Genomic DNA, 27,785 nt, shown 5'->3' with positions numbered 1-27,785 from the left:
TAAAAGTTATTTCAAAATACAATATATGAATGATTTAATATTTTATTTTCAAACCTCAGACTCTTACCAACAGGTTGTGATGATCCAAACTCCAGAATCTCTTACGTTGTCTCCGGGAGAAAATGCTGCCATAACATGTAATGCCAAGACCTACAGTGGTAGCTACGTGCACTGGTATCAACAGAAACCAGGACAACCCCCAAAGCTCATTATCTATACTACAAGCAGCAGATATACAGGGACCCCTGAGAGGTTCAGTGGCAGTGGGTCTGGAAGTGATTACACATTTACAATCAGCAGAGTGCAAGCAGAAGATGCAGCAGATTATTACTGTCAGCAGTATCACAGCTTCCCTATCACAGTGATACAGAGCTGTACAAAAACCTTCCTCTCTTGACTTTTCCTGTTGCATTAATTATTTTTTTTAATGCTGAAAACTACATTTAACATAATTGTCATTTATGCCACTATCTCAGTGTAAAAAAGTTATTTCTACTACCTTAGTGCTTAGCAGCCCTGTATTTATGTCTCTAAACAAACTTTTGGAGAAGCCAATAAAAGTTTCAAACACTTCATATGACCAGGAATTGTTTTTCTCACCATAATTACCTTTTGTAATCCCTAAAAATAATCCCAAAAGCACAAGCAAAAGTAAACTTTGTAAATCAGGTTATGATTATATATAAGTGTTGGCCCAACAGACCTCAGCCCCCATATGCTCATGTGCATTTGTGTGATTCATGGATAAAAGGGACATTGTACATTAGATTTTTCTTTGCATACCTATTTTGTAGATGATACATTTATGTAGCCCATCTGGGGGTGTTTTTGTAAAAATGTATAGTTTTCCTTATTTTTAAATAACATTGTCCTGATTTTCAGACTCCTAACCAAGATCCAAAGTTTTATATGTATACTAATTTCTTCTGTTTGTATAATGGGTCTTTTCATATGCTGGGAAGGGGGGGGGGGGGGGGTGTCTGCTCTTCTTGCTTTCCAGTCCATGTCAGTGGGTGTCCCAGTCTAACCTCATCAAAAGTGCTAAATTTGCAACTTCAAAGTAACTTTTTAAAAGGGTTTATTCTTGATTAGCGAAAATCATTACAAAACCTTATTTCCTCATATGGCTTAGGTACCAAAACAATTTGGTTGCTCCACTCACTTTGTGAAACCTCTATTACTCCAAACTCAAGCATCTTTTAGACGTCCGATAACTGCCTCTCTCCTGGCCTCAGGTATTTGATATGGCTTCAAATTAATTATTTTCTCAGGTTCTGTAATTATATTATGAATGATCACGTGTTCTCCCTGGTATTGGGGAGAAAACATCTCGATTAGTAATGACTTCCTGTTTCTGATGGGGAGTTAGCGTCTCTGCTATATATACCTCAGGAGTTTTCTCAGCTGTAACATGAGTCAATGTATCCTTTATTATTGTTAATACCTTTCTGTCTACCCAAGGTTTAAGTAAATTCATGTGATAGATCTGTTCTGACTTTGTTGTACCAGGCTGACTCACTTTATAGTTGACATTATTGACCCGTTCAATAATCTCAAATGGCCCTTGCCAAATTGCCAGAAATGTACTTTCAACTTTAGGGACCAGAACTAGAACTCAATTTACAGGTTGGAAAACCCATAGCCTTGCATTCTTATTATAAATAGCTTCCTGAGCTCTCTGTGCTTTCTGCATATTGTCCTTACTATTGGCATTATAGCTTCCATTCTTACTTGTATTTGTGCTACATGCTCTATACCACTACGGTGAGGTGTATATTCCTGTTACCATGTTTCTTTTGCAATACCAAGTATACTCCTGAGAAACCTCAGTGAAAGCTTGGGGCACTTCCTCAGTGGGAAACATATGGTACAGTAGGAACAATCCCATTTCTTTCCATCCTTTTCTACCACTTTACATAACATGCTTTTTAGAGTTTCATTGAACCTCTAAACCAACCCGTCAATTGTGGGTGATACACAGATGTTTTTAGTTGCTAAAGGGAGAGTCAAGTCCAAATAAACTTTCATGATTTAAATAGGGAATGTAATTTTAAATAACTTTCCAATTTACTTTTATCACCAATTTTGCTTTGTTCTCTTGATATTCTTAGTTGAAGGTGAAATCTAGGTAGGCTCATATGCTAATTTCTTAGACCTTGAAGGCCGCCTCTAATCTGAATGCATTTTGACAGTTTTTTACCACTAGAGGGTGTTAGTCCATGTGTGTCATATAGATAACATTGAGCTCACGCACGTGAAGTTACCTAGGAGTCAGCACTGATTGGCTAAAATGTTAGTCTGTCAAAAGAACTAAAATAAGAGGGAAATTTGCAAAGGCATAGATACAAGGTAATTACAGAGGTAAAACGTGTATTATTATAACTGTGTTAGTTATGCAAAACTGGGGAATGGGTAATAAAGGGATTATCTATCTTTTTAAACAAAAAATATTCTGGTGTTGACTGTCCCTTTAAATTCTAGTTTACATAACTGTTACATTATTTTGGACATAAAAGGGTTTACCTGATCCATAACAATCTACTTTGGTATGCCTACCCTGCTGAACATCATCATTAACCCCTTAGCAATATTCTTAAAGGAGGTATTCTGTAAAGGAAATGCCTCAGGATAGCGGGTTGCATAGTCCACCTTAACCCCTTAATGACCAAGGATGTACAGGGTACATTCTACAAAAAAGGTCAGTTAACGACCAAGGACGTACCCTGTACGTCCTCAGGGGTTTCAAGCGGTGGAAGCGATCCTGATCGCTTCCAGCCGCTTTCAAGGTATTGCAGTGATGCCTCGATATTGAGGCATCACTGCAATACCTTTTTTGGCACACCGATGCAGAGAGAGCCACTCTGTGGCCCTCTCTGCATCAGCTAGGATAGTGCCGATCGTTGGTGGGTGGGAGCCAATGCAGTGAGGCGGGTGGGCAGCCCATCGCTGGCGAGTTTCCGGCCTGCATTGGGAAATGACTGTCCGGTGCGCGCGTGGGGGGCGTGTACGCCCGCAATCTGGCGGCATATAAGAATTTGAAGTGGTGGGAGAGGGTGGTGGGTGGCAGAGGAAGGAGGAATACGTTTTGAAAAGGGATCTGGGATGGGGGTAGGGTATGGAGGGGGGCAGCTACACTACAGAAAAAGTGGGGTTTTAAAAATGGTGGCAAATAGCTAGTGGGGGGAGGGTTAGAGAGCTCTTTGGGAGGGATCAGGGAGGTTGGGGGCTAAGGGGGGATCCTACACAGCAGAATATATTTAAAAATAAAAATACAACTTATTTTAGTACTGGCAGACTTTATGCCAGTACTTAAGATGGCAGGGACAATTGTGGGGTGGGGGAGGGAAGAGAGCTGTTTGGGAGAGATCATGGGGTGGGATGTGTCAAGTGGGAGGCTGATCTCTACACTAAAGCTAAGATTAACCCTTCAAGCTCCCTACAAGCTACCTAATTAATCCAGTCACTGCTGGGCATAATACAAGTGTGGTGCGCATCGTCATTTAGCGGCCTTCTAATTACCAAAAAGCAATGCCAAAGCCATATATTTCTGCTATTTATGAACAAAGGGGATCCCAGAGAAGCATTTACAATCATTTGTGCCACAATTGTACAAGCAATTTGTAAATAATTTCAGTGAGAAACCCAAAGTTAGTGAAAAAGTGAACAATTTTTTTTTTATTTGATCAAATTTGGCGGTAAAATGGTGGCTTGAAATATATCAAAATGGGTCTAGATCAATACTTTGGGTTGTCTACTACACTATAATAAAGCTAAAATTTACCCTACAACCTACCTAATTAACCCCTTCACTGCTGGGCCTAATACAAGTGTGGTGCACAGCGGCATTTAGCGGCCTTCTAATTACCAAAAAGTAATGCCACAGCCATAAATGTCTGCTATTTCTGAATAAAGGGGATCCCAGAGAAGCATTTACAACCATTTGTGCCATAATTGCACAAGTTGTTTTTAAATAATTTCAGTGAGAAACCTAAACTTTGTGAAAAAGTGAACAATTTTTCTTATTTGATCGCATTTGGCGGTGAAATGGTGGCATGAAATATACCAAAATGGGCCTAGATCAATACTTTGGGTTGTCTACTAAAAAAAAAATATATATATATGTCAAGGGATATTTAAGGTTTCCTGACAGATATCAGTGTTCCAATGTAACTAGCGCTAATTTTGAGGAAAAAAAGTGTTTTGGAAATAGCAAAGTGCTACTTGTATTTATTGCCCTATAACTTGCAAAAAAAAGCAAAGAACATGTAAACATTGGGTATTTCTAAACTCAGGACAAAATTTAGAAACTATTTAGCATGGGTGATTTTTGGTGGTTGTAGATGTGTAACAGATTTTGGGGGTCAAAGTTAGAAAAATGCCATCATATTTTATACTTTTTTATAGTAAATTATAAGATATGATAAAAATAATGGTATCTTTAGAAAGTCCATTTAATGGCGAGAAAAACGGTATATAATATGTGTGGGTACATTAAATGAGTAAGAGGAAAATTACAGCTAAACCCAAACACCGCAGAAATGTAAAAATAGCCTTGGTCCCAAACGGTCAGAAAATGGAAAAGTGCTGTGGTCCTTAAAGGGACATGAAACCAAAAAAAATGTCTTTCATGATTCAGATAGAGAATACAATTTTAAACAACTTTCTAATTTACTTCTTTTATCTAATTTGTTTCATTCTCTTGGTATCATTTGTTGAAGGAGCAGCAATGCAGTAATGGTTTCTAACTGAACTCATGGGTGAGCCAATCACTAGTGATGTCGCGAACCTAAAATGTTGCGTTCGCGAACGGCAAACGCCGAACTTCAGCAAATGTCCGCGAACCAGCGAACCGGGCGAACCGCCATTGACTTCAATGGGCAGTCGATTAGCTACGCGGGTCTTTACCGACAAAACTCTAAATCTAGGCGTAAGTAAATTAAATAACAGAAGTAAATTAGAAAGTTGTTTAAAATTGTTTGCTCTTTCTGAATGAATAAAAAAAATAGTTTTATGTCCCTTTAAAGACCCTATAAAAAGCATTATATCTTCAGCATTGACAGCATGTTACATTTAAATATTAAATATTACTTCAGTATTTACATATTTTCTGTTTTGCATACTCACACACCAGGGACATTACCGGTGCTACTCTCTATAATTGAACCAGTTTGCAGGTGTCTGTTCACTGGTTCATATCTCTGATATCAGAAAACCATCAAAATGGAGTTACAGAGTTTTCTATTGAGTTTAATTGTAATTTGTATTCAAGGTATGACTAAACTATCAGTTTTATTAAATAAGGAAATATTTATTTTTGCAAATAAAATGTTTGATCTTTTAAAAGAATCACTTATCATTAAAGTACCATAGTAATATTAATTAATAATATTAATTTATTTTTTATTTTTTTAGAATCCTATGAACAGATTTTGATGATCCAAACTCCAAAATCTGTTACGGTGTCTCCAGGAGAAAATGCTGTTATAACTTGTAATGCTCAGACCTACAGTGGTAGCTATGTGAACTGGTACCAACAGAAAACAGGGCAACCTCCAAAGCTTCTTATCTATAATACAAACAATAAATACACAGGGACCCCAGACAGGTTCAGTGGCAGTGGGTCTGGTACTGATTACACTCTCACAATCAACAGAGTGCAAGCAGAAGATGCAGCAGATTATTACTGTCAGCAGGGTTATGACTTCCCTCTCACAGTGATACAGAGCTGTACAAAAACCTTCCTCTTTTGACTCTTCTTGTTATATTAAAGGAATAGTAAAAAAATATAATTAAACTTTCATGATTCAGATAGGGCATGTCATTTTAAACAACTTTCTAATTTACTTTTATCATCAAATTTGCTTTGTTCTCTTGGTAATTCTTAGTTGAAAGCTAAACCTAGGTAGGTTCATAAGCTAATTTCTAAGCCCTTGAAGGCTGTCTCTTATCTAAATGCATTCAACAGTTTTTCACTAGTTTCACTAGCATTAGTTCATGTGTTTGATATAAATAACATTGTGCTCATGCACGTGGAGTCAGCACTAATTGCCTGAAATGCAAGTCTATCAAAAGATCTGAGATAAGGGGGCAGTCTGCAGAAGCTTAGATACAAGGTAATTACAGAGGTAAAGAGTGTTTTAATATAACAGTGTTGGTTATGCAAAACTAGGGGATGGTAAATAAAGGGATTATCTATCTTTTTAAACAATTAAATTTTTGGTGTTTACTATCCCCTTAAAGTTTTGTTTATACTAAACATCTACAGTATAAACACATTTGTAGCTCGTCCGTCACCGTCATCAGTTGCGCATGGGGGGGGGGGAGTGGTCGGGCAGAAGTAAGCATGATGAAGCTGTGACGTGGGCTTTACCACTAGTTTACTATAATCTGATTCCAAGCATAAACTTCTGTCAAACACTAAAATGTCATGAGAAGTGTACAATTATCATCTCTGCCTCCTAATTGCTTAGCATCTGCATATTGTTATTTCTATGTAAACTTTTTGAGAAGGGAATTAAAAGAGGGCACATTTATTATGTGTATAAAGACAATATACATTCACTGTAACTAACCAATATCAATACTGATGTCATCTGACTAGAATTCAATGTGATTAATTAATAAACTTCACTCACAAACATCAAAATTGTCAACAAACCTTAAAGAGACAGTGCAGCGTAAATAGTTTCTCTTTAATGTGTTCCCAATGATCCATACCTGCTGGGGTGTATTAAATGTGCTTTTATTTTGCATTATAAACAGGTATATTGCCTGTTGCAACCACCTATATTAAAAATGTCAGTATTGGCTATAGAAAAGATATGCAGGCAAGAAGCAGCAGAAGGGAAAGATAGGTTACTAAAATGTTTATTTCAATTTCTCTCTCTAACTATTGACCTTTGTGTATACTTACAAAGACAAATGAAGGAAGCCTTTGTGTATAGAGGGAAAGATAAGATAATGAGGTCTACTCTCTATGCAAGTGCAGTCCATTTGAATAAAGCTATTTCTCATACAAAAATAACCTAAAGGAACACATTCCCATATATTTTATACTCTGCAGCTAATAGTCATTGTAAGCACATTAACAGAAACCAATTTAACAGTGCACTTTCCTTTAATGTAGTTACTAATTTCATCCTCATATGGGCTGCTTTTCAAGTGTTCCACCTTCTCAATTTATCCATCTTACACAGGAGGCAGTGCTGCCAATCAGACACAATACCACCCATTTTACTAAAAGTAATTAGAACACCCCCCCACACTTGAGTCTTTTTGATGATAAAAAAAGAACACCAGTCAACAAAGTGGCTTGTCTCCAAAGAAAGTGGTGACTATATATTATGTCATTTTGTTCAAATCCAGTAACATCAGGATAATAAAGATTAACTAAAAAATCCCTGCTTATATTTAGTTTAGGACTCATAGATAGAAGTATAGATAGGGCCCAGGCAAACATATCTCTAAAATCCCAATATAAATTGCAATTATTGCCTCATAGGTTGGCAGTTCCAGATGCAGTAACACTTTGTTACCAAACAGTCGACTAGATTACGAGTTTGAGTTAGAGGCTATGCAGTGCTAACGAGCAGTTTTCTCTCACCGCTCACTTACCTGCAGTGCTGGTATTACGGGTTTTTACAAACCCGGCATTAAAAGACAAAAAGTGAGCGTAGAGCAAAATTTTGCTCCATATCTCACTCCAATACCAGCGCTTCTTAAGTCAGTGGTGAACTGGTCATACGTGCTCGTGCACGATTTCCCCATGGGAATCAACGGGGAGAGCCGGCTGAAAAAAAGTCTAACACCTGCAATAAAGCAGCGTAAAACTCGGTAACGCAGCCCCATTGATTCCTATGGGGAAACACATTTAATGTCTACACCTAACACCCTAACATGAACCCCGAGTCTAAACATCCCTAATCTTACACTTATTAACCCCTAATCTGCTGCCCCAGACATCGCCAACACCTACATTATACTTATTAACCCCTAATCTGCCGCTCCGGACATCGCCGCCACCAACATTATATTTATTAACCCCTAATCTGCTGCCCCCAACATCGTCTCCACCTTCATTATATTTATTAACCCCTAATCTCCCTCTCACAATGTCGCTGCAACCTAACTACACTTATTAACCCCTAATCTGCCGCCCCCAACGTCGCCACAACTATTCTAAATTTATTAACCCCTAAGCCTAAGTCTAACCCTAACCCTAACACCCCCTAACTTAAATATAATTTAAATAAATCTAAATAAAATTCCTATCATTAACTAAATTATTCCTATTTAAAACTAAATACTTACCTATAAAATAAACCCTAAGCTAGCTACAATATAACTAATAGTTACATTGTAGCTAGCTTAGGGTTTATTTTTATTTTACAGGCATGTTTGTATTTATTTTAACTAGGTAGAATAATTACTAAATAGTTATTAACTATTTATTAACTACATAGCTAAAATAAATTCAAAAGTACCTGTAAAATAAAACCTAACCTAAGTTACAATAACACCTAAGACTACACTACAATTAAATCCATTAACTAAATTAAAAACAATTAAATAAATTAAATTACATTAGCTAAAGTACAAAAAACAAACAAACACTAAATTACAGAAAATAATAAACAAATTACAAGATATTTAAACTAATTACACCTAATCTAATAGCCCTATCAAAATAAAAAAAGCCCCCCCAAAATAAAAAAAACCCTAGCCTAAACTAAACTATCAATAGCTCTTAAAAGGGCCTTTTGTGGGGCATTGCCCAAAAGTAATCAGCTCTTTTTCCTGTAAAAAAAAATACAAACAACACCCACAACAGTAAAACCCACCACCCACACAACCAACCCCCCAAATAATATACTAACTATAAAAACCTAAGCTCCCCATTGCCCTGAAAACAGCATTTGGATGGGCATTGCCCTTAAAAGGGCAGTTAGCTCTTTTGCGACCCAAACCCTAATCTAAAAAATAAAACCCACCCAATATACCCTTAAAAAAACCAAACACTAACCCCCTGAAGATCGACTTACTGTTCTGAAGACCCGACATCCATCCTCAAGGAAGTGGCAGAAGTCTTCATCCAACCGTACCGAAGTCCTCAACGAAGCCATGAGAAGTCTTCATCCAAGCCGGGCGAAGTGGTCCTCCAGACGGGCAGAAGTCATCATCCAGACGGCATCTTCTATCTTCATCCATCCGACGCGAAGTGGCTCCATGTTCAAGACATCCGACGCGGAGCATCCTCTTCATCCGGAGTCTTCTTACTGAATGACGTTCCTTTAAGTGACGTCATCCAAGATGGCGTCCCTTAGATTCCGATTGGCTGATTGACTCCAGATGAAGAGGATGCTCTGTGTCGGATGTCTTGAAGATGGAGCTGCTCCGCGTCGGATGGATGAAGATAGAAGATGCCGTCTGGATGAAGACTTCTGCCCGTCTGGAGGACCACTTCGCCTGGCTTGGATGAAGACTTCTCCCGGCTTCGTTGAGGACTTCGGCCCGAGTTGGATGAAGACTTCTGCCGCTTCCTTGAGGATGGATGTCCGGTCTTCAGAACAGTAAGTCAATCTTCAGGGGGTTAGCGTTAGGTTTTTTAAGGGTGTATTGGGTGGGTTTTATTTTTTAGATTAGGGTTTGGGCCACAAAAGAGCTAACTGCCCTTTTAAGGGCAATGACCATCTAAATGCCCTTTTAAGGACAATGGGGAGCTTAGGTTTTTTTAGTTAGTATTTTATATGGGGGGTTGGTTGTGTGGGTGGTGGGTTTTACTGTTGGGTGGTTGTTTGTATTTTTTATACAGGTAAAAGAGCTGATTACTTTGGGGCAATGCCCTGCAAAAGGCCATTTTAAGGGTATTAATAGTTTAGTTTAGGCTAGGGTTTATTTTTTATTTTTTTTGATAGGGCTATTAGATTAGCTGTAATTAGTTTAAATATCTTGTAATTTGTTTATTATTTTCTGTAATTTAGTGGGGGTTTTTGTACTTTAGCTAATTTAATTTAATTTATTTAATTGTTTTTAATTTAGTTAATTTATTTAATTGTAGTGTAGTCTTAGGTGTTATTGTAACTTAGGTTAGGTTTTATTTTACAGGTACTTTTGTATTTTTTAGATAGGTAGTTATTAAATAGTTAATAACTATTTAATAACTATTCTACCTAGTTAAAATAAATACAAACTTGCCTGTAAAATAAAAATAAACCCTAAGCTAGATACAAGGTAACTATTAGTTATATTGTAGCTATGTTAGGATTTATTTTATAGGTAAGTATTTAGTTTTAAATAGGAATTTTTTAGGTAATAATATTAATTTTTATTTAGATTTATGGTAATTATTTTTAAGTTAGGGTTAGACAGGTTTAAGGGTTAATACATTTAGAATAGTGGCAGCGACGTTGGGGGCGGCAGATTAGGGGTTAATAAGTGTAGGTAAGTTGGGGCGACATTGGGGGCGGCAGATTAGGGGTTAATAAAAATAATGTAGGTGTCGGCGATGTTGGGGGCAGCAGATTAGGGGTTAATAAGTATAATGTAGGTGGCGGCGAGGTTAGGGACAGCAGATTAGGGGTTAAAAATATTTAACTAGTATTTGCGAGGTGGGAGTGCGGCGGTTTAGGGGTTAATATGTTTATTATAGTGTCGGCGATGTCCGGAGCGGCAGATTAGGGGTTAAAAATTTTATTTTAGTATTTGCGATGCGGGAGGGCCTCGGTTTAGGGGTTAATAGGTAGTTTATGGGTGTTAGTGTACTTTTTAGCACTTTAGTTATGAGTTTTATGCAAGGGCGTATCATGGCCTAGGCCAACAAGCAGTTTGGGAGGGGCGGCAGATTTGGGAGGGTGAAATCGTGTTTGATTATCATTATCCCATGCAAGCTTGTGCTGCGCATGTTGAAAGGACTTCACTGAACACTGAAGAGACTGAGACGGCGCGCATATAGGTAAGTGTCCCCCTGACACCAATGCTTTATTGTCTACTCTCAGTCTGCTACATTTCTCACGCTGTGGCGATTTATAGCATGGTGATGTTGTCATAAAGTAAATTAGCAGACTTGCTGCAGCCACTAATTTGTTTCTTAAGAGACTGAGGAGTCACTGAGTCTCAGTGACTCCTCAGTCTCTCAAGAAACAAATTAGTGGCTGCAGCAAGTCGGTTAATTTACTTTATGACAACATCACCATGCTATAAATCGCCAGAGCGTGAGAAATGTAGCCGGTCGTCTCAGAGATCAGTCAGCTCAGTGTAATAAAATTGTAATCATCAAACTGGAAGCCGCAGCGGCAGCGCCATAAGAAAAAAATGAGTGGCTCACGTTCCCGCCTCCAGCAAAGGAAAGAACAAGAAGAAACTATATAAAGTTAAAATGAAGCGTTAACGTTTATTCAAGACTTTCAAGTACATAAACGCTTCATTTTAACTTTATATAGTTTCTTCTTGTTCTTTCCTTTGCTGGAGGCGGGACCACTCATTTTTTTCTTATGGCGCTGCGGCTTCCAGTTTGATGATTACAATTTTATTACACTGACTGACTGATCTGTGAGTCTGAGACGACCGGCTACATTTCTCATGCTGTGCCGATTCATGGCATGATGCCGGTGATGTTGTGTCTGTCTGTCTTGTACTTGTTGTGCATAAAAACTACAGTGTCAGACTGTCAGTAGACTAGTATCAGTCCAGTAGTTACCAGAGAATACTGAGAGCAGCGAGAGGGGAAGGGAACATTAAGTAGCAGCAAGATGAGATAAATTGATAAGTTACCTTACTCTCCTGATAAGCTGTGGTTTGTTGTGGGGTATATTTTTAAATACATAGCCATACAGATACAAGACCAGGACCTGCCCATTACTTACATTTGTCTGTGGTTTGTTTGTATACTGCAGTACCAGTACACAGTAAATTTCTAGCTGTAAATCATTATATATGGACTTTCTGCCTTAAGAGGGATTTGTAAACTAAAAAGAGGCTTGCAGACAGTATATATATATATAAATAAGTATGCTGCAATCCTCTTTTTAGTGCACAAATCCCTTTTAAGGCAGAAAGTCCATATATACTGATATACAGCTAGAAATTGACTGCAGTATACAAACAAACCACAGATATATTATAATATAGCCTTCCTCCATTTAAAAAAATAAAATACAGGGACATTGCATTTAACTAATGCTGCAGACACTCTTTTTTTTCTTTTTTGTTGTATCTCTTAATTAGTAATAAAAAATATACTGGCCTAGATTTGGAGTTTTGCGTTAGCCGTCAAAACCAGCGTTAGGGGCTCCTAATGCTGGTTTTTACCGCCCGCTGGTATTTGGAGTCAGTCAGGAAAGGGTCTAACGCTCACTTTCCAGCCGCAACTTTTCCATACCGCAGATCCCCCTACGCCAATTGCGTATCCTGTCTTTTCAATGGGATCTTTCTAACGCCGGTATTTAGAGTCTTGGCTGAAGTGAGCGTTAGAACTCTAACGACAAAACTCCAGCCGCAGAAAAAAGCCAGGAGTTAAGATCTTTCTGGGCTAACGCCGGTTCATAAAGCTCTTAGCTCCTGTGCTCTAAAGTACACTAACACCCATAAACTACCTATGTACCCCTAAACCGAGGTCCCCCCACATCGCCGCCACTCTATTAATTTTTTTAACCCCTAATCTGCGGACCGCACACCGCCGCCACCTACGTTATACTTATGTATCCCTAATCTGCTGCCCCTAACACCGCCGACCCCTACATAATATTTATTAACCCCTAATCTGCCCCCCCAACGTCGCCGCCAGCTACCTACAATAATTAACCCCTAATCTGCCGACCGCACACCGCCGCCACCTACGTTATACTTATGTACCCCTAATCTGCTGCCCCTAACACCGCCGACCCCTATATTATATTTATTAACCCCTAATCTGCCCCCCACAACGTCGCCGCCAGCTACCTACAATAATTAACCCCTAATCTGCCGACCGGACCTCACCGCTACTATAATAAAGTTATTAACCCCTAATCCGCCTCACTCCAGCCTCAATAACCCTATAAGAAATAGTATTAACCCCTAATCTGCCCTCCCTTACATCGCCAACACCTAACTTCAATTATTAACCCCTAATCTGCCAACCGGACCTCACCGCTACTCTAATAAATAGATTAACCCCTAAAGCTAAGTCTAACCCTAACACTAACACCCCCCTAAGTTAAATATAATTTAAATCTAACGAAAAAAATTAACTCTTATTAAATAACTTATTCCTATTTAAAGCTAAATACTTACCTGTAAAATAAACCCTAATATAGCTACAATATAACGAATAATTATATTGTAGCTATTTTAGGATTAATATTTATTTTACAGGCAACTTTGTATTTATTTTAACCAGGTACAATAGCTATTAAATAGTTATTTACTATTTAATAGCTACCTAGTTAAAATAATTACAAAATTACCTGTAATATAAATCCTAACCTAAGTTACAATTAAACCTAACACTACACTATCAATAAATTAATTAAATACAATACCTACAAATAACTACAATTAAATAAACTAACTAAAGTACAAAAAATAAAAAAGAACTGTTACAAAAAATAAAAAAATATTTACAAACATTAGAAAAATATTACAACAATTTTAAACTAATTACACCTACTCTAAGCCCCCTAATAAAATAACAAATCCCCCCAAAATAAAAAAATGCCATACCCTATTCTAAATTAAAAAAGTTCAAAGCTCTTTTACCTTACCAGCCCTGAAAAGGGCCATTTGCGGGGCATGCCCCAAATAATTCAGCTCTTTTGCCTGTAAAAAAAAAACATACAAAACCCCCCCCCAACATTACAACCCACCACCCACATACCCCTAATCTAACCCAAACCCCCCTTAAATAAACCTAACACTAAGCCCCTGAAGATCTTCCTACCTTATCTTCACCACGCCGGGTTCACCGATCCGTCCTCCGAAGTCTTGATCCAAGCCTCCGAAGACTTGATCCAAGCCCAAGCGGGGGCTGAAGAGTGACGTCCATCCTCCGGCTGAAGTCTTGATCCAAGCGGCAAATGAAGAAGTCCATCTTCGGGAAGAAATCTTCATCCTATCCGGGCAGAAGAGGACATCCGGACTGGCAAACATCTTCATCCAGGCGGCATCTTCTATGTTGTTCCATCCGATGACGAGCGGCTGATCTTGAAGACCTCCGGCGCGGATCCATCCTCTTCTTTCGACGTCCAACTGAAGAATGAAGGTTCCTTTAAGAGACGTCATCCAATATGGCGTCCCTCGAATACCGATTGGCTGATAGGATTCTATCAGTCAATCGGAATTAAGGTAGGAAAAATCTGATTGGCTGATGGAATCAGCCAATCAGATTCAAGTTCAATCTGATTGGCTGATTGGATCAGCCAATCAGATTGAGCTCGCATTCTATTGGCTGTATCCTACCTTAATTCCGATTGGCTGATAGAATCCTATCAGCCAATCGGAATTCGAGGGACGCCATCTTGGATGACGTCCCTTAAAGGAACCTTCATTCTTCAGTTGGACGTCGAAAGAAGAGGATGGATCCGCGCCGGAGGTCTTCAAGATCAGCCGCTCGTCATCGGATAGAACAGCATAGAAGATGCCGCCTGGATGAAGATGTTTGCCGGTCCGGATGTCCTCTTCTGCCCGGATAGGATGAAGATTTCTTCCCGAAGATGGACTTCTTCATTTGCCGCTTGGATCAAGACTTCAGCCGGAGGATGGACGTCACTCTTCAGCCCCCGCTTGGGCTTGGATCAAGACTTCGGAGGCTTGGATCAAGACTTCGGAGGATGGATCGGTGAACCCGGCGTGGTGAAGATAAGGTAGGAAGATCTTCAGGGGCTTAGTGTTAGGTTTATTTAAGGGGGGTTTGGGTTAGATTAGGGGTATGTGGGTGGTGGGTTGTAATGTTGGGGGGGGGGGTATTGTATGTTTTTTTTTTACAGGCAAAAGAGCTGAATTATTTTGGGCATGCCCCGCAAATGGCCCTTTTAAGGGCTGGTAAGGTAAAAGAGCTTTTCTATTTTAATTTTAGAATAGGGTATGGCATTTTTTTTATTTTGGGGGGCTTTGTTATTTTATTAGGGGGCTTAGAGTAGGTGTAATTAGTTTAAAATTGTTGTAATATTTTTCTAATGTTTGTAAATATTTTTTTTATTTTTTGTAACTTAGTTCTTTTTTATTTTTTGTACTTTAGTTTATTTAATTGTATTTATTTGTAGGTATTGTATGTAATTAATTTATTGATAGTGTAGTGTTAGGTTTAATTGTAACTTAGGTTAGGATTTATTTTACAGGTAATTTTGTAATTATTTTAACTAGGTAGCCATTAAATAGTTATTAACTATTTAATAGCTATTGTACCTGGTTAAAATAATTACAAAGTTGCCTGTAAAATAAATATTAATCCTAAAATAGCTACAATGTAATTATTATTTATATTGTAGATATATTAGGGTTTATTTTACAGGTAAGTATTTAGCTTTAAATAGGAATAATTTATTTAATAAGAGTTAATTTTTTTCGTTAGATTCAAGTTCAATCCGACTGGCTGATTGGATCAGCCAATCAGATTGAGCTTGCATTCTATTGGCTGTTCCAATCAGCCAATAGAATGCGAGCTCAATCTGATTGGCTGATTGGATCAGCCAATCGTATTGAACTTGAATCTGATTGGCTGATTCCATCAGCCAATCAGATTTATCCTACCTTAATTCCGATTGGCTGATAGAATCCTATCAGCCAATCGGAATTCGAGGGACGCCATCTTGGATGAGGTCCCTTAAAGGAACCTTCATTCTTCAGTTGGACGTCGAAAGAAGAGGATGGATCCGCGCAGGAGGTCTTCAAGATCAGCCGCTCGTCATCGGATGGAACAACATAGAAGATGTCGCCTGGATGAAGATGTTTGCCGGTCTGGATGTCCTCTTCTGCCCGGATAGGATGAAGATTTCTTCCCGAAGATGGACTTCTTCATTTGCCGCTTGGATCAAGACTTCAGCTGGAGGATGGACGTCACTCTTCAGCCCCCGCTTGGGCTTGGATGAAGACTTCGGAGGCTTGAATCAAGACTTCGGAGGACGGATCAGTGAACCCGGCGTGGTGAAGATAAGGTAGGAAGATCTTCAGGGGCTTAGTGTTAGGTTTATTTAAGGGGGGTTTGGGTTAGATTAGGTGTATGTGGGTGGTGGGTTGTAATGTTGGGGGGGGTATTGTATGTTTTTTTTTTACAGGCAAAAGAGCTGAATTCTTTGGGGCATGCCCCGCAAATGGCCCTTTTAAGGGTTGGTAAGGTAAAAGAGCTTTTCTATTTTAATTTTAGAATAGGGTAGGGCATTTTTTTATTTTGGGGGGCTTTGTTATTTTATTAGGGGGCTTAGAATAGGTGTAATTAGTTTAAAATTGTTGTAATATTTTTCTAATGTTTGTAAATATTTTTTTATTTTTTGTACTTTAGTTAGTTTATTTAATTGTATTTATTTGTAGGTATTGTATGTAATTAATTTATTGATAGTGTAGTGTTAGGTTTAATTGTAACTTAGGTTAGGATTTATTTTACAGGTAATTTTGTAATTATTTTAACTAGGTAGCTATTAAATAGTTATTAACTATTTAATAGCTATTGTACCTGGTTAAAATAATTACAAAGTTGCCTGTAAAATAAATATTAATCCTAAAATAGCTACAATGTAATTATTATTTATATTGTAGCTATATTAGGGTTTATTTTACAGGTAAGTATTTAGCTTTAAATAGGAATAATTTATTCAATAAGAGTTAATTTTTTTCGTTAGATTTAAATTATATTTAATTTAGGGGGGTGTTAGTGTTAGGGTTAGACTTAGCTTTAGGGGTTAATCCATTTATTAGAGTAGCGGTGAGGTCCGGTCGGCAGATTAGGGGTTAATAATTGAAGTTAGGTGTCAGAGATGTTAGGGAGGGCAGATTAGGGGTTAATACTATTTCTTATAGGGTTATTGAGGCGGGAGTGAGGCGGATTAGGGGTTAATAACTTTATTATAGTAGCGGTGAGGTCCGGTCGGCAGATTAGGGTTTAATTATTGTAGGTAGCTGGCGGCGACGTTGTGGGGGGCAGATTAGGGGTTAATAAATATAATATAGGGGTCGGCGGTGTTAGGGGCAGCAGATTAGGGGTACATAGGGATAACGTAGTTTGCGGCGGTGTACGGAGCGACAGATTAGGGGTTAATAATATAATGCAGGGGTCAGCGATAGCAGCGGCGGCAGAATAGGGGTTAATAAGTGTAAGGTTAGGGGTGTTTAGACTCGGGGTACATGTTAGGTTGTTAGGTGCAGACATAGGAAGTGTTTCCCCATAGGAAACAATGGGGCTGCGTTAGGAGCTGAACGCTGCTTTTTTGCAGGTGTTAAGTTTTTTTTCGGCTCAAACAGCCCCATTGTTTTCTATGGGGGAATCGTGCACGAGCACGTTTTTGAAGCTGGCCGCGTCCGTAAGCACCGCTGGTATTGAGAGTTGCAGTTGCGGTAAATATGCTATACGCTCCTTTTTTGGAGCCTAACGCAGCCCTTCTGTGAACTCTAAATACCAGCGGTATTTAAAAGGTGCGGCCAGAAAAAAGCATGCGTAGCTAACGCACCCCTTTGGCCGCAAAACTCCAAATCTAGGCCGCTGTGTCCCTGCACTGGTTGTTTTATTTATCTCGGCCTCCCTCCCCTCCCCCCCTCCCCTGTGTGTGCTGTGGGGGGGGGGGGGGGCAGCAAAATCTTGAGTGCCTAGGGCAGCACAAAACCTAAATACGCCACTGGTTTTATGCTACGGCGTTGTAGTGTAAAACTCTTAACAACTGACTTTTAAATGTGGTAGGACTCTTGACGGGGTAGGGTGTACTGCTCACTTTTTGGCCTCCCAGGACAGACTCGTAATACCAGCGCTATGGAAGTCCCATAGCAAAAAGGGTTTACAAAGTTTACGTAAGTCATTTTGCGGTAAGGCCAAAAAAGTGTGCGGGGACCCTAAACCTGCAATACTCGTAATACTAGCGGTCGTGAAAAAGCAGCGTTAGGACCTGTTAACGCTGCTTTTTCAGCCTAACGCAAAACTTGTAATCTAGCCAAGTAAATGGTGATTTCAGGAGGACTTTAGCCTGTTTAATAGTCATTGTAGAGACAATGTTCTGATTTTTTGTGAAACAGCTAAACTTTATTTAAAAGCGGAGATTAACACTTATGTAGCTAGATTTAAAAAGATGCCAACGCCAAAGGGTAAAGATTTATCAATTAAACTAAGAGACACACATGCTTTATATCAACACTGTCCAAATAGGGAAAACAGAGATAATCACTTTACCTGTAAAAAAGAAAGAGATCTATTCCTTTTAGAAGAAGCACAAGAATCTCTGTATAAGAGTGCGGCATGGTTTTCAAGGCATGGCAATAAGGCAGGCAAATTCCTGGCCTCAATTTTTAAAAGGCAAACTAAAAGGAAACCTATAGCTGCTCTTAAAATTAAGGATAAATTATATACTAAACACGATCAGATATGTCGCCTATTCCAGAATTATTATACCGATTTATATTTTTCCCAAAACCCTACAAAGGCAAATATTAATATGGTTTTAGAAAATGTAGTGCTTCCCAAAGTTTCAGATTTAGAATAGGAATAATTTTTATTGTTTTGGATAATTTCATTTGTTATTTTTTGTAATGGTAGGTTTTTATTTTTGTAATGTTAGGTTTTAGTGTAAGGCAGGTTAGGTTTTATTTTACAGGTAAGTTTGTATTTATTTTAACTAGGTAGTTAGTAAATTGTTAAAAACTATTTACTAACTAGTCTACCTAGTTAAAATAAATACAAACTTACCTGTGTAATAAAAATAAACTATTAGTTATATTATAGCTAGCTTAGGTTTTATTTTTATTTCACAGGTAAGTTTGTATTTAGTTTTAACTAGGTATTATCTATTTTAATTATGTTACAGTTAGGGGGTGTTAGGTTTAGGGTTAGGTTTAGGGGTTTATATAGTTTAATTTAGGTTACTGTGATGTGGGGCCCGGCGGTTTTGGGGTTAATAGGTTTAGGTAGTGTTGGCAATGTACGGGGGGGTTAGGGGTTAATAGGTTTAGTCAGTGTCAGTGATGTCGGGGAACGGCGGTTTAGGGGTTAATACTTTATTTAGTGATTTAGTTAGTGTTGGCGATGTTTGGGAACAACGGGTTTAGGAATTAATAGGTTTAGGTAGTGTTGGAGATGTGGGGGGTGTTGCTTAGGGGTTAATAGGTTTAGTTTAGTGTCGGCAATGTTGGGGAACGGCAGTTTAGGGGTTAATAACTTTATTTAGTGATTTATTTAGTGTCGGCGATGTGGGAGGCGGCAGTATAGGGGTTAATAGGTTTAGTTCAGGAGGGGAAGAAGGGAAAAGTGAGTGGGAAAGGAGAATGGCACTTCAGTAAGATGTCCCTGTATTTGTCTCACTGCAATAGTGTGAATGCAACACTGTAGTATAGGGTGCTGTACACTAAGTAAATATGGACAAGGGTGAAGGCAATTGCCTACTGGGAAAGTGTGTACATATAAGCACTCATCATCTAAGTTAGCCTTTATACCAAAAAAGTCAATACTGTATCAGAATTATTAACGACACATATGCATATAGGTAACAAAAGACTTCCCCCGTAGAGGAACAAGAAATAGTTAAAATTCACAATTTTATTAGTTTAATTTTAAAATGAGAAAACATACATTAAAAACACAGCGGAGAAGCAAATGTGATTCAAATATAGAGTTGTCTCAGGGCTAGTGGGATAAACATTTATAATACACACCACCCTTCTTGGTATTTATAGTGATACCTGTTGTATTATATTGTGTATGTTTAATATATATGGGTCACTCAGAGAGGGGGGATATAAGTAACTGAGGCGATGATTTGAATCTTGATAACGTAATAGAGGGAATGTGCAATATATTTAATCTCCAGGGATATACATAACACTTGTAAAGTATAATAGACGCCCGCAGTATATTGCCTGCAGTAAATTGTATTAGCACTTAGAGTCATACTTTGGGGCTCATGTATTTAACTCAATGTTCAGTGGTGTGGTTCTATGGTATGGATACACTACATCTCAAAATAGTCCAGTATCTCTGGGATCGCAACAGAGTATTTTAAGATTGCAACTAATCCTGCAATATAGTAACATTATCTATGTTGCAGCATTATAATTAAGCTGTAGGGTAAAACATAAAGTGGTGATCCACGTTATCAGAATTAACTAATTTATTTCTGGGTGACCAGATATTGATCTAATATATTTGCTTGTATTTTAACAGCTTTAAAATATGCTGGTGTAGCAGCAGAGGGATCAGCTTACTATATGAAATTCAGTTCACTTAGGTCATTATAGACTCCTATCCATATCGTTGGAACCAGGGTTAAGGTAAAATAAAAGAGCGAGTGACTATGATGTAATATCAAATACAATATTACCAACAGTTCATCATACCTTAAATTATTAGTAATAATTAGTAGGTCCTATAACCCTGTATTAAGTGCATTGAAATGAAACTTTGTTAAAAAAAAACCCTATAAAAAGATAGGAGATTTAGATTAACTTTGTCTGGTATGGGTGCCAGAATATCACGTATTGAAATAGAAATGCCTCCTAAGTCCCTAGGTGTTTGGACTTTACATATTGGTTATATCTACTAAGCCTGAGATTTAAATAAATCCATATTGCTATCATGTTAAGGTTTAGGTAGTGTTAGTGATGTGGGGGGACGGAGGTTTAGGGGTTAATAGCTTTATTTAGTGGCGGGCATGGGTGGCGGTGGCGGCTTTACATAATTTTGTTTCGGCAATCGCCGGCTCATTAGTTATTTTAAATATTTTGTTTTTTTGGATCCATTCTTTATTCATATGCATTATTCTATAACTTCAGAATAGAATAATGCATATGAAATAAGAACGGATCCGAAAAAATGAACGGATCCGAAAAAACGAACGGATCCGAAACCGATTTAACGTAATGTAACTAATTTGCAGAAACAATTTTTTTTAAACTTCACTAAACTAATTTGCAGAAACAAAATAATTTTTTAACTAATTGAAAATGAACCAAAATTAATCTTTTAGCGGCGCACAAGTCTAATAATAACTTCAACATTGAGGTAGAGGGCAAAAGCCTTATGTATATCTCTTGGCATAGTAACTATTTTCATTGTCATTGTTTTATCACAGTTTTTTTTTTTTTTTTTTTTTTTTTATCCCTGTTATTATGACAATTTTCTAAAATAAAAAAATAATTAAAAAATATCCTAAAAAAAAAAAAAGATTAGTGTGAAAGCTTGAAAGGTGATCACAGGCAGGTTGGAATCTCTGAGCTGTCAAGCGAGATCACTCCCTGCAAATACTGCTTCAAAAATCCACACAACCGTATCAAGATATCTGCAAACCAGATGCCGTATCAGGGTATAGCTATTAGTACTTCGCTTGATCACTTTCCTCTTGGCAAGGAATAAGATTGATACTTCTTTTTCTGTTCTGTGACCACAACTTTTTATTCCAGGTTTGAGAGTTTTTTTTCATTCTCTGAAACTGTAATCCTCCACAGAAGCAGAAGTCATTTTATATTAAAGCTGGTATGAAATAATTGCCTCAGTTTATTTACAAAAGTTCAGTATTTCCAGAATTGAGTCATATCCGTTTAAAGGGACAGTAAATGTAAAAAATAATGTAACATAATTCTGCACTTAGTGTAACATTATCTTAGTGACAGCTTTAAAAATCTAAAGATTTTAGAGATTTTACCCCTCAAAGTTGCACTTACCTTGTCTCCTCTCCAGGCTCTTCTGATCATGTCTCCTTTCTCTTGTTAAGTGTATCCAGTCCACGGATCATCCATTACTTATGGGATATTCTCCTCCCCAACAGGACGTTGCAAGAGGATCACCCACAACAGAGCTGTTATATAGCTCCTCCCCTCACTGTCATATCCAGTCATTCTCTTGCAACTCTCAACAAAGATGGATGTAGTAAGAGTGTGGTGTATTATAGTTAGTTTTTAACTTCAATCAAAAGTTTGTTATTTTTAAATGGTACCGGAGTGTACTGTTTTATCAAAGGCAGCATTAGAAGAAGAATCTGCCTGTGATTTCTATGATCTTAGCAGAAGTAACTAAGATCCATTGCTGTTCTCACATATTCTGAGGAGTGAGGTAACTTCAGAGGGGGAATGGTGTACAGGTTTTCCTGCAATAAGGTATGTGCAGTAAACATATTTCTAGTGATGGAACTTGCTAGAAAAATGCTGCTGATACCGGATTAATGTAGGTTAAGCCTAAATGCAGTGATTTAATAGCGACTGGTATCAGGCTTATTAACAGAGATACATACTCTTATAAAAGTGTAATATAAAACGTTTGCTGGCATGTTAATCGTTTTTATATATGTTTGGTGACAAAACTTATTGGGGCCTAGTTTTTCTCCACATGGCTGGCTTGAATTTTGCCTAGAAACAGTTTCCTGAGGTTTTCCACTGTTGTAATATGAGTGGGAGGGACCTATTTTAGCGCTTTTCTGCGCAGCTAAAATTACAGACAGAGACATTCAGCTTCCTTCTGCTTGATACAGGACATCTCTGAAGGGCTCTAAAGGCTTCAAAAGTCGTGTTTGAGGAGGGTAACAACCACAGTAGACTGTGGCAGTTGTTGTTACTGTGTTTAAAAACGTTTTTTGTCATTTATTATTCCGTTTTGGTATTAAGGGGTTAATCATCCATTTGCAAGTGGGTGCAATGCTCTGCTAACTTGTTACATACACTGTAAAAATTTTGTTTGTGTAACTGCCTTTTTTCACTGTTATTTCAAATTTTGCAAAATTTGTTTCTCTTAAAGGCACAGTAACGTTTTTTATATTGCTTGTTAACTTGGTTTAAACGCAGAGGAAACTACTTGTTCATTATGTTTAAAAGCCATGGTGGAGCCCCATAGGAGAATGTGTACTAAATGTATTGATTTCACCTTAAACAGTAAAAATCAGTCTTTATCTATAAAAGAATTGTCACCAGAGGGGTCTGTCGAGGGGGAAGTTATGCCGACTAACTCTCCCCACGTGTCGGACCCTTCGCCTCCCGCTCAAGGGACGCACGCTAATATGGCGCCAAGTACATCAGGGATGCCCATAGCGATTACTTTGCAGGACATGGCTGCAATCATGAATAATACCCTATCACAGGTATTAGCCAGATTGCCTGAAATAAGAGGCAAGCGCGATAGCTCTGGGGTTAGACGAGATACAGAGCGCGTAGATGCTGTAAGAGCCATGTCTGATACTGCTTCACAATTTGCAGAACCTGAGGACGGAGAGCTTCAGTCTGTGGGTGACGTCTCTGAATCGGGGAGACCTGATTCAGAAATTTCTAATTTTAAATTTAAGCTTGAGAACCTCCGTGCATTGCTTGGGGAGGTATTAGCTGCTCTGAACGACTGTGACACAATTGCAGTGCCAGAGAAATTGTGTAGGCTGGATAAATACTATACAGTGCCGGCGAGCACTGATGTTTTTCCAATACCTAAAAGGCTTACAGAAATCATTAGTAAGGAGTGGGATAGACCCGGTGTGCCCTTTTCTCCACCTCCTATATTTAGAAAAATGTTTCCAATAGATGCCACTACACGGGACTTATGGCAGACAGTCCCTAAGGTGGAGGGAGCAGTTTCTACTTTAGCAAAGCGTACCACTATCCCTGTCGAGGACAGTTGTGCTTTTTCAGATCCAATGGATAAAAAATTAGAGGGTTACCTTAAGAAAATGTTTATTCAACAAGGTTTTATTTTACAGCCCCTTGCATGCATTGCGCCTGTCACTGCTGCGGCGGCGTTCTGGTTTGAGGCCCTGGAAGAGGCCATCCATACAGCTCCATTGACTGAAATTATTGACAAGCTTAGAACACTTAAGCTAGCTAACTCTTTTATTTCTGATGCCGTTGTTCATTTAAAGACTAAACTAATGGCTAAAAATTCCGGATTCGCCATCCAGGCGCGCAGGGCGCTATGGCTTAAATCCTGGTCAGCTGATGTGACTTCGAAGTCTAAATTACTCAACATTCCTTTCAAGGGGCAGACCTTATTCGGGCCTGGTTTGAAGGAAATTATTGCTGACATTACTGGAGGTAAGGGTCATACCCTTCCTCAGGACAGGGCCAAATCAAAGGCCAAACAGTCTAATTTTCGTGCCTTTCGAAACTTCAAGGCAGGTGCAACATCAACTCCCTCTACCTCAAGACAAGAGGGAACTTTTGTTCAATCTAAGCAGGCCTGGAAACCTTCCCAGGCCTGGAACAAGGGCAAGCAGGCCAGAAAGCCTGCTGCTGCCTCCAAGACAGCATGAAGGAGCGGCCCCCTATCCGACAACGGATCTAGTAGGGGGCAGACTCTCTCTCTTCGCCCAGGCGTGGGCAAGAGATGTTCAGGATCCCTGGGCATTGGAGATCATATCTCAGGGATATCTTCTGGACTTCAAAGCTTCTCCCCCACAAGGGAGATTTCACCTTTCAAGATTATCTGCGAACCAGATAAAGAAAGAGGCATTTCTAAGCTGCGTGCAAGACCTCCTTGTAATGGGAGTGATCCATCCAGTTCCACGGACGGAGCAAGGACAGGGATTTTATTCAAATCTGTTAGTGGTTCCCAAAAAAGAGGGAACCTTCAGACCAATTTTGGATTTAAAGATCCTAAACAAATTCCTCAGAGTTCCATCATTCAAGATGGAAACTATTCGAGCCATCCTACCCATGACCCAAGAGGGTCAGTTCATGACCACAGTGGACTTAAAGGATGCTTACCTTCACATTCCGATTCACAAGAATCATCATCGGTTCCTGAGGTTTGCCTTTCTAGACAGGCATTACCAGTTTGTAGCTCTCCCATTCGGGTTGGCTACAGCCCCAAGAATTCTTACAAAGGTTCTGGGCTCACTCCTGGCGGTTCAAGCTTTCAAATTGCCAAGTCTCATACAGAGATAGTCCTGGCATTTCTGAGGTCGCATGGGTGGAAAGTGAACGAAGAAAAGAGTTCTCTATCCCCTCTCACAAGGGTTTCCTTCCTAGGGACTCTGATAGATTCTATAGAAATGAAAATTTACCTGACGGAGTCCAGGTTATCAAAACTTCTAAATGCTTGCCGTGTTCTTCACTCCATTCCGCGCCCCACGGTGGCTCAGTGCATGGAAGTAATCGGCTTAATGGTGGCGGCGATGGACATAGTGCCATTTGCGCGCCTGCATCTCAGACCGCTGCAATTATGCATGCTCAGCCAGTGGAATGGGGATTACAAAGATTTGTCCCCTCTACTAAATCTGGACCAGGAAACCAGAGCTTCTCTTCTCTGGTGGTTATCTCGGATCCATCTGTCCAAAGGTATGACCTTTCGCAGGCCAGATTGGACCATTGTAACAACAGACGCCAGCCTTCTAGGTTGGGGTGCAGTCTGGAACTCCCTGAAGGCTCATGGCTCATGGACTTAGGAGGAGAAACTCCTTCCAATAAATATTCTGGAGTTAAGAGCAATATTCAATGCTCTTCTGGCTTGGCCTCAGTTAGCAAAACTGAGGTACATCAGATTTCAGTCGGACAACATAACGACTGTGGCTTACATCAACCATCAAGGGGGGACCAGGAGTTCCCTAGCGATGTCAGAAGTCTCCAAGATAATTCGCTGGGCAGAGACTCACTCTTGCCACCTGTCAGCGATCCATATCCCAGGGGTAGAGAACTGGGAGGCGGATTTTCTAAGTCGTCAGACTTTTCATCCGGGGGAGTGGGAACTCCATCCGGAGGTGTTTGCTCAATTGGTTCTCCGTTGGGGCAAACCAGAACTGGATCTCATGGCGTCTCGCCAGAATGCCAAGCTTCCTTGTTACGGATCCAGGTCCAGGGACCCAGAAGCGGCACTGATAGATGCTCTAGCAGCGCCTTAGTTCTTCAACCTGGCTTATGTGTTTCCACCGTTTCCTCTGCTCCCTCATCTGATTGCCAAAATCAGACAGGAGAGAGCTTCGGTGATATTGATAGCACCTGCGTGGCCACGCAGGACCTGGTATGCAGACCTAGTGGACATGTCACCCTTTCCACCATGGACTCTGCCTCTGAGACAAGACCTTCTAATACAAGGTCCTTTCAATCATCCGAATCTACTTTCTCTGAGACTGACTGCATGGAGATTGAACGCTTGATCCTATCAAAGCGTGGCTTCTCCGAGTCAGTAATTGATACCTTAATACAGGCGCGAAAGCCTGTCACCAGGAAAATTTACCACAAGATATGGCGTAAATATCTTCATTGGTGTGAATCCAAGAATTACTCATGGAGTAGGGTTAGGATTCCTAGAATATTGTCCTTCCTCCAAGAGGGTTTGGATAAAGGATTATCAGCTAGTTCTTTAAAGGGACAGATTTCTGCTCTGTCTATTCTTTTACACAAGCGTCTGGCAGACGTTCCAGACGTTCAGGCATTTTGTCAGGCTTTAGTTAGAATTAAGCCTGTGTTTAAACCTGTTGCTCCCCCATGGAGCTTAAACTTAGTTCTTAAAGTTCTTCAAGGAGTTCCGTTTGAACCCCTTCATTCTATTGATATCAAACTTCTATCATGGAAAGTTCTTTTTCTGATGGCTATTTCCTCAGCTCGAAGAGTCTCGGAGTTACATTGTGATTCTCCTTATCTGATCTTTCATTCAGATAAAGTAGTTCTGCGTACAAAACCTGGGTTTTTACCTAAGGGGGTTTCTAACAAGAATATCAATCAAGAGATTGTTGTTCCGTCATTATGCCCTAATCCTTCATCAAAGAAGGAACGTCTTTTGCATAATCTAGACGTAGTCCGTGCATTGAAGTTTTACTTGCAGGCTACTAAAGATTTTCGTCAAACATCTAACCTGTTTGTTGTTTACTCTGGACAGAGGAGAAGTCAAAAGGCCTCGGCAACCTCTCTGTCTTTTTGGCTTCGGAGTATAATCCGTTTAGCGTATGAGACTGCTGGACAGCAGCCCCCTGAAAGAATTACAGCTCATTCTACTAGAGCTGTGGCTTCCACCTGGGCCTTTAAAAATGAGGCCTCTGTTGAACAGATTTGCAAGGCTGCGACTTGGTCTTCGCTTCATACCTTTTCAAAATTTTACAAATTTGATACTTTTGCTTCTTCGGAGGCTGTTTTTGGGAGAAAGGTTCTTCAGGAAGTGGTTCCTTCCATTTGAGTTCCTGCCTTGTCCCTCCCATCACCCGTGTACTTTAGCTTTGGTATTGGTATCCCATAAGTAATGGATGATCCGTGGACTGGATACACTTAACAAGAGAAAACATAATTTATGCTTACCTGATAAATGTATTTCTCTTGTAGTGTATCCAGTCCACGGCCCGCCCTGTCCTTTTAAGGCAGGTCTAAATTTTAATCAAATTTCAGTCACCACTGCACCCTATGGTTTCTCCTTTCTCGGTTTGTTTCGGTGGAATGACTGGATATGACAGTGAGGGGAGGAGCTATATAACAGCTCTGCTGTGGGTGATCCTCTTGCAACCTCCTGTTGGGGAGGAGAATATCCCATAAGTAATGGATGATCCGTGGACTGGATACACTACAAGAGAAATAAATTTATCAGGTAAGCATAAATTATGTTTTTTCATAAGCGCTTTGTGCTATTAAACTGAATGTAGCTTGCTCCCGCTACAAGACTATGTGCAGAATTATGTAACATTATTTTTTTACATTTACTGTCCCTTTAACAAGTTGTAGTGGAATTC

The 27,785-nt window shown here is 39.3% G+C and overlaps 1 gene segment (V, D, J or C); it reads left to right on the top strand.

Annotated features, from left to right (window-relative positions):
* The first annotated feature begins 5,202 nt into the window (after positions 1-5,202).
* LOC128647571 (probable non-functional immunoglobulin kappa variable 3-7) lies at positions 5,203-5,750 on the top strand. The segment is given in 2 exon segments: positions 5,203-5,269; positions 5,413-5,750. Coding segments are annotated over 2 exon segments (387 nt in total).
* The last annotated feature ends 22,035 nt before the right edge of the window (positions 5,751-27,785 follow it).

Source organism: Bombina bombina, chromosome 2, assembly GCF_027579735.1.
Source record: "Bombina bombina isolate aBomBom1 chromosome 2, aBomBom1.pri, whole genome shotgun sequence".
NCBI lineage: Eukaryota > Metazoa > Chordata > Amphibia > Anura > Bombinatoridae > Bombina > Bombina bombina.
Note: the sequence above shows the minus strand (reverse complement) of the source record. Positions and strands in the feature narration are given on the sequence as shown.